The sequence below is a fragment of the Oratosquilla oratoria genome, chromosome 1, assembly GCF_046742065.1.
Source record: "Oratosquilla oratoria isolate Oo_2021 chromosome 1, ASM4674206v1, whole genome shotgun sequence".
Taxonomy (NCBI): domain Eukaryota; kingdom Metazoa; phylum Arthropoda; class Malacostraca; order Stomatopoda; family Squillidae; genus Oratosquilla; species Oratosquilla oratoria.
The window spans coordinates 123,858,672-123,866,627 of record NC_134777.1 but is presented as its reverse complement, the minus strand read 5'-3'; the positions used below and the strand labels follow the sequence as shown (position 1 = coordinate 123,866,627).

Here is a 7,956-nt window from a genome sequence, read left to right as displayed (position 1 = left end):
AGTCTTCCAGCATAAACTCCGCCCCCTTTTACCACACAAGCTCCACCCCTTTTCTGTATAAGCTCCTCCCCTTTTACCCAAGTGAGATGATTTCCGAAAAGTTGAGGGTCTTCACAGTTTCGTAACGTATTCCAGTCGTCGATCTTCCAGAAATGTGACGTCATTTCCTGTCTGTGAGAACTCCAGTCATACATCTGAGGGGCGTGGAGTGGATGAGTATCTATACATATATGGATGACTGGATGATGACTACTATAGTTTGAGATAATTTTCACAACACAATGCAAAATATGCAACATAAAATACGGATGGGTAGATGTTTCTGGTATATGAATATTTCAAATATAGTATTCTGAGGTGTTGCAAAGACTCAGATTAGCTTGCAGGGCCTACGCCATGGTGTTCTGGACTGCAGTGCCCCGCGATTCGCATTATCACTGCCACACACACAACTCCTTCACAATTTGACCACAGTTTGATTTGCGAAACAAAATATTTCCATATTATAGTCTTCGTTTCCTTTATTCATCCATGGTCAGGGCATTCTAACCATGTTCGTGGTCACTAAAAATGAATACAAACGATTACGTATTCCATCATTTTTCAGAATACAAAGAGGCACCACGATATTACCCTGTAGGGCTTATGTTTTGCTGTTCTTCAACCGCCTGGGGAAGACCGCTTCTACACTGAACAGAATTGTCATGCAATTGGCCTTGTTTGTGGTTCCAGTTTGAGGGGCGGGGGGCTCGTTAGATCCCCTCCCTCCCCCCAGGGGCGGGGGGAGGGGTTGTCCATGGGCCACTGTCCAAGGATGAGGCGAGTTAAAACAGTTTTCATTAACACCCTCATCATAGTTAAACACTAAATAGTCATTTTGAACATCTTAGATCGATTGGATTCATTTGATAGGTTTCAGGGGTGAAGTGGTTATGGGAAAGATGACACAGGTAATACTCAAAGTGTCCTGGTAAGGCTCTTGTTTATCTGCCCCACCAAGAACTTCTTCGGTAACTTCAGGAGTATAGGAATAGACTACTCAGAAACACTTCTCATGTCGGAAGGCCATTGGGATCAGACCATGGACCTCCTCGGATCAGACCCATCAACTGGTCTCGCACTTCGAGCTTCCAGAGTCTGGTTCATGTCACGAGGATTGGTTCCATTTCCAGTGAAAGGTCAGGATTCCTAAGAAGAAGAAGGATGAAACGTTTCTGAGGAACCCTATGCTCACCCTTGAGAGCCTAAGAAAGAACTAACGCTGGATCCCAAGGGAGCAGGAAGGAGACAGGTCAGTCCTCCTTCTCCAGGAAGGTTATCGTGACCTTTGGAGTATACAGACGGCCAGTGGACACCCATGTCCACAGAGGGGTTGGATTTTCTCTCCACAAAGCACTACATTCTTGGTACCATTAGAAGGTCAGACAGGATGACACTGTTTTTGTATATCATACAGATGGTGTCCTGTCTAACACCAAGCGTTTTCATTCAGCTTAGGGTCGGCTTCTAGCCTGAAGAAATGAAAACCATCCTGAGTAGCTCCTTCAGGTTCCTGGCATACTCGAATTTGGTATATCCAGCTCATTCTAGTGCAGATCAGTTCTTCTCAGCTGAGAGGCCGACCCTGGACGAAAGAAGTCAAGGGGTTGGGGTAGCGTGCCCTTAGAGGCTCCTCTAAGAGGCCTCGTCCTTCGGGAGGCGAAGGGCTGCGTACTGCATATGGAGTCTCTGCCGGCAGAACTCGTAGAACTCGATCTCCCTCGTGAAGTTCTTCCGCACGATGTCTTTGATCTTCTCCGACACGGGCGGCTTGTAGATGTTCTTGTTCACCTTGGAGAACTTCTGTACCTCATCTGGAAGACACGGAGGAGACAGGGAGAGGGTTAGCATCAACATTTCATTCTTTAATAATAAGAAAGAAATATATATTTAGCCCGTCGTCAGGTGATTTCATTCAGTTAAGGGAAACCAACCTCAGTATTGAAAGGGTCAGCAAGAGAGTTCTTTATACAAATGTTATGAACAAAGTCGTTCGCTGCTTTGTTGATATCCAATTATACAAACACACCTTGTGTTACATTCAAATGGAGTTTAACTTATATTAACCCTTTTGTTACAGTGTTGTTCCTAAAACTGAATAAGATAACCTGTCATTAACTAGAACAATATCTACAAAGAATGTCACCACAGAAAATGGGTTGAGGTAACCTAAAATATTTGACTTAGATGAATAAAATAGTTTGGGGTTAGCGTACACAATGAAAGTACTTACATACACACACACACGCACTTATAAACTGGAAGGATTGAAACATACCATTCAGAAAAAAATTATATCATCCTAATGTTTCGAATCCTTTACAGAGCTCGTCTTCAGGGGACACACAGGAGACGTGGGTCACATCACGTGACCTCGACTTTATTCCATAGGGAATGTCTTCTCCACCTCCTAATGTGGACTTCAATCCCAATCAAGGGTTTCCAGCAGATTCATCAAAAGAAACACCATGTGGGGATGGAACATTTATTAAATACGACGTTTTCGGTTGCTCATCATGTCCCTGATGAAGGTCTAATAAGCGAAACGTCATACTAATAATGGTTCCATCCAGCATATTCCTCCATCTTGTTCTATCACAGAAAACTTTTTCCTTCCAGAGATTCTTCCATGCTTGGTAAGCTGTGTCACCGGAGGGTTTCTTGAGCAGTCGCTGGGCATGAACAAACCTCGGCGCTCCAGTCGTCTAGTTCAGGGGTGGGCGACCTTGATAAGTGTGGGTGCCAAAGTCAGCCAAATTTTTGACACGAAATTTTCTCGTGTGACAGCGGAGTCACCTCCTACTGTATAAGGGCCATAATCCCAGCGCAGCATGCGGTTACCAGTGGTCATACAAAAGAAGTTGGAGATCCATTAGTTATTATTTTCTAAGGTGAGCTCTCCGGGTTTCGCGCGCCGGGAAAAGTCGTCAATGTGCCGTTAGGTTTTGCACGCGTGCCGAGGGTTGCCCACCCTTGCTCTAATTCACTAATTACAAAATACCCGTTAGGGTCACGTGCATCAACGTCTTAGTCATCGCGCATAGGCAAGCTACGGAACTCGTTTCCTCTATACTGTACACAAAGCCCTACTGGGGTCACGTGACCCAAATGGTTAGCAATTACTATTTACGATGTCATTCAGACATCTGCTACTGCGTTCACCCCACTGTCTAGCTCACTGGTCGAGTGGAGGCGTGCTTATTGACTCGTCTCTCCCTCTCTCCTTTGTAGACCAGATTCAAGTCGATGCATCTGTTGAGACTATCCTCGTCGCTCGCCCACGCTTCCAGGACCAGTCTGCTCCTCTTCCTGCTCTTCTTGTAAACCATATTGGCTACCTGCTCATTCATTTCATGCAGATATTCTTCACTGTGTCTGTAGACTGCTGAGATCTGGTACTTAGTCTTCTCTGGCCTGTTCCAGCGGCCTAGTTGTTAGTTTCTTCCCCGTCTTCCCTACATAATCTCCTACTCTAGCTTCAAATTCAAATATGGTTCCAACTTGGTGCATATTCTTATTTTTCAATTATCATACTTAAATTTAATTTGAATTCATGTATTGTTCCAGCATGTGTGTGTGTGTGTGTGTGTGTGCGCGCGCGCGTATGTAGAATGAAGTAAAGTTAAAGTAAGTTTATTGCTATTATCTATAGGTACAAACATATAAAGGCATAACAATAACAAAGAGCATGGTCTGTATAGTCGTAACTCCTAAGACAGACAAATTTAGATACGTAAATAACAAATTGCGTGTGTGTGTGTGTGTGTGTGTGTGTGTGTGTGTGTGTGTGTGTGTGTGTGTGTGTGTGTGTGTGTGTGTGTGTGTGTGTGTGTGTGTGTGTGTGTGTGTGTGTGTGTGTGTGTGCCTTTGTATTAATGATAAAACAAAACAAAACAAAGCAAAACAAATCAAGATAACAACTCAAACAAAACGATCCAAACTGAAAACACAGTTGACACATTGGGACTTACTCCAGTAGAGATCCTTGGCTCCCTTGAAGAACCTCGGCACGTAGTGGTCGAGGACCGTCAGCGTTTTGTTGATGTCCTCGAGAACACCGACCACCGAGTAATGCCTCTCCACGTTCTCCTTCGCCTTCTGCATCGCGTACTCTGTGTTGAAACCCCTGCGAAGGAGTCAACGATAGCACCATGAAACTCCGAAGACAAAAGCAAATCGTTTAACGGGTTTGTCTCTATAATGTCGTGGTGCATTGGGTAGATTTCATTGTAAATGATAGATTTTATCTTTTAAATAACAGAAAACTGGGTAGGTTATATTGTGAATGCTAGTTTTTTTTACATGACACAAAAGGCTTACAAACATTGTTCTAAGTTTTGCGCATGCGCACACTTTTTACAATTAATGTACAAAGGGAAAATTTATATACACAAGGTTTTCAAGATGGAAATTAATTTTTTAATAAAATAAATGTACGATTTCATGGTGATAAAATCAGAACAAAAGAGAGGAAACTTGAGTATATTATGAACCTTAAATGATACAAGATACAAAAATGTATACATTTGCTAAAAGTAGCCAATATGCTATTTGAACAATGGTGACTCACATGGATGTGCACATACTTTGCAAGGAATGAAAACAATTGCACACAAACAAATTTCTGCGTACCCCCATGAACAAAAACAAAATAACAAATAACTAAATGAATGGATAAATGAATAAATAGATGGATACATAATAAATAAATAAATAAATTAATAAGACGGTAGGTTTGAAGATGAATGAAAGTAAAATCAAAGCACAGTAATGTTCAACGTAAAACAATTGTAACAAAAGGTCAGAAACTTGAAAAAATAAGAATACAATTATTTCGCCTGAAAGCTAAATTTTGATATCATAACAATAAATTAAAACAATACAACAAAGTTGATTACGGAATATATAGGAACACCATAAGAGTACCTGTGTTTCTGAAACAAAATTTACAATCTGTGTATAATACCAATTATGATCTCCGGATGTAAAACTTGGAAAGTGACGAAGTCGATGGAAAAGCTAAGCAGTACAAAGAGGGTAATGGAGAGACCAATGTTGGGAATAACACTGAAAGACAGGAAAAGGACAAGCTGGCTAAGAGAGCAGACTGGAATAAAAAAAAATAATGTTGAAGTTATTAAAGAGAAGTGGGATGGGGCATGTCAGGTAGCCAGAAAGGAGATGGATCAAGTTTGTTTTTGGTTGTGGAGAGACGATATTGAGAGGTTTGTAGGAGTGATGTGGCAGAGGCGGATGAAGTCATGCAGTGGACTTCGAAAGACTAATGGCTGACTGACGGACAGACTGACTACCACTCTTGCTGTCATGAGCTGCTGTTGACCACTAATGGTATTACTATCACTACTTTCACCACCACCATAATCACTTACGTGCACTTCTTCTCTTGGCCGCAGAAAAACTCTGTGAGCTGGGCGAAGTCGGGCCTCTCGTCCCGCTCGAGGTACTGGCACTCTCGATCTCCCGTCAGGACGCAGGTCTCATAGTCCTGCAACAAGAACGTACACGAGTTCGAGTATTTCACTTGCTTATAGAAGCAACATAGAAAAATAGTAATTAAATCTATCACGATTAATCCTGTCTGTAGTTGGAGAAACTTAACGCCAGGAACTGTGGCACGTCTTCAGGCACTGATGCACTTCGTCAATATTCACGTGGTTCATCTGTCCTTGTGACGCTATTCATATATTTTGTTCTGGTTAGTGTTAGGTGTCCGCGGGTTGACAGACTTAGATCTCAAACTTACGGACTATCATTCACTGATATTTCACCAGCGCTTCTATACTTCCTGTAGATACAACAAACAATTTTACTCAGCTGAAGCTTGGCCTCCGGTTTGAACGGGAAAAGGATCAGTCGAGACCCTTTCGTGATGGGGTATCCACCCTCCCTTTGATATGGACTGAATCACCTGGCCTTTGTCATAACTTAGCCTTTTAAGTGTTTCATCTTCTTGAAGGGCTTGAGTGACTGATATCAGGGTGTTGGGAATGGAGTAAGGGGAAGGGGAAGGGAAGGAGGAAGGGGAAGGAAGGAGGAGGTGGAAAGGAAAAGGGAGTCTGTGTGTGTATATGTGTGTGTGTGTGTGTGTGTGTGTGTGTGTGTGTGTGTGTGTGTGTGTGTGTGTGTGTGTGTGTGTGTGTGTGTGCGTGCTTGTATTTGTGTGTTCATGAGCGTTTGGACTGGAAAAGAACACTAAATCCAGAGGACTGTGCCACAATAAGGGTGAGGGGGGAAGGGTGTGGTGTATATGTACCCCACAAGCATGATTGTAAGTGCAAGTTCATGCATGGCAGAATTGTGTGATAGTTGATCTGACTCAACCATCGGAAAGACTAGGAAGGGTCACCGCAATTAGGTCGTCTCTGGTCAGGCGTGAGGTCGGTCCCTTGTATATATATATATATATATATATATATATATATATATATATGTGTATATATATATATATATATATATATATATATATATATATATATATATACATATATATATATATATATATATATATATATACTGCCTGCCCCGAGCGGGCAGGCCATTCAGTCAGTCAGTCTGACCTCTGCACTTGTAGCGCGTCACTAGGCCTTCGCGGTCGGTCCCCCACTTGGGGACCACGCCACGTCCGTCCTTAGGCCGACGCACACGTATCTTAACTAGAATAAACTACACAAGCCAAACCGCGCATCACTCTCCCTACGTCACCATTGGCCCAGGTAACATACACCCGTATGTTACAAGGGGGTGGGGAGGGGTCGACACCCACCTTTCGGAGCCACTGGGAGGAGGGCAGGGGAAGTTCCGGGAAGGCCTGCTTTCGCTCCACGAAGTACCAGGGCGCCCGGACATAGTAGTACCACGAGATGACGCGTTCCACCGGGTCGCGCACCATGTTGACGTAAATGGGCTGCGTCGTGTTGAAACTAGAAATATGGATGTGAATATGAATATGAGTGTAGATATAGATATACTGTAGATGCAAATGTATATATCAATATATATATATATATATATATAAAGATATATAGATATACTGTAGATACAAATATAGATATAGATATGAGGATATATAGATATACTATAGATACAAATGTACATACATATACCAAAGGCTTTTTCCCCCTACACGGGGGGGTAGCCAAAAAGAAAAAGGCATAGAAACCACTCCAACCCATTCCATTTCCTATATGTTCCACTCCCCTCCCCCCTCCCCCCTCCCTCTTATCTTGGCACCTCCTGGATGACGGGTCATCCCTGCATCCTGTCCACTGCCCTGGGTCAGAAGCAGTGTCGCAAGACGCAGCACATCCACAGCAAGGCCGCTTCATAGATTCGGCGAGCCCCCTTCTCCGTCCCCTCATGCAGAAAAGGAGAAGACGGGGAGAAATCCCTTCGGGCTGCGTCAATTTTTTTCTCATACATACTTCCTCACCCCCCCATCCCCCACCCACTCCCCCTCATGCATCACAGCATCATCTATACACATCCCCTCTCCATTCACCCCTATCCTCTGTCCTCTCCCGTCCTTCCTCCACAGACATTATGAGAATCTAGAACATAATACGTGTGTATCAGCAACCCAAGGTCGCTGTTGGGTTGCGTGTGACGTGTAGGGAAGCACAGTCAGCCAGGCACTCACGTGGTGAAGTTGATGAAGCAGACGTGTTTCACGTAGACGGAGGGCGGTCGGAACACGTCGACCAGCTGCACAAGGCGCTTCTGCAGGGGAGGAGCAAGAGATGACGTCACAGAGGGGCGAAGCAAGAGATGACGTCACAGAGGGGCGGAGCAAGATATGACGTCACAGAGGGGAGGGGGTCAAGAAATGACGTCATATGGGGCGGGGCAAGAGATGACGTCACATGGGGACGGGGGAAGAGATGACGCCATGTAGGGGGC

The 7,956-nt window shown here is 43.9% G+C and overlaps 1 protein-coding gene across 1 annotated transcript in view; it reads right to left on the bottom strand.

Moving 5' to 3' along the window:
- Positions 1-7,956, bottom strand: part of pip (heparan sulfate 2-O-sulfotransferase pipe) — a 51,674-nt gene that overhangs the window by 2,139 nt on the left and 41,579 nt on the right. Inside the window, exons 5-9 of the mRNA XM_076194852.1 lie at positions 7,697-7,776; positions 6,824-6,980; positions 5,430-5,545; positions 4,011-4,165; positions 1-1,853 (exon numbers count right to left, since the gene is read on the bottom strand). The exon at positions 1-1,853 is cut by the window's left edge and continues 2,139 nt beyond it. Of these exons, the coding sequence (XP_076050967.1) occupies positions 1,675-1,853; positions 4,011-4,165; positions 5,430-5,545; positions 6,824-6,980; positions 7,697-7,776 (687 nt within the window). The 3' untranslated portion in view covers positions 1-1,674. The remainder of the gene's footprint in view (positions 1,854-4,010; positions 4,166-5,429; positions 5,546-6,823; positions 6,981-7,696; positions 7,777-7,956) is intronic.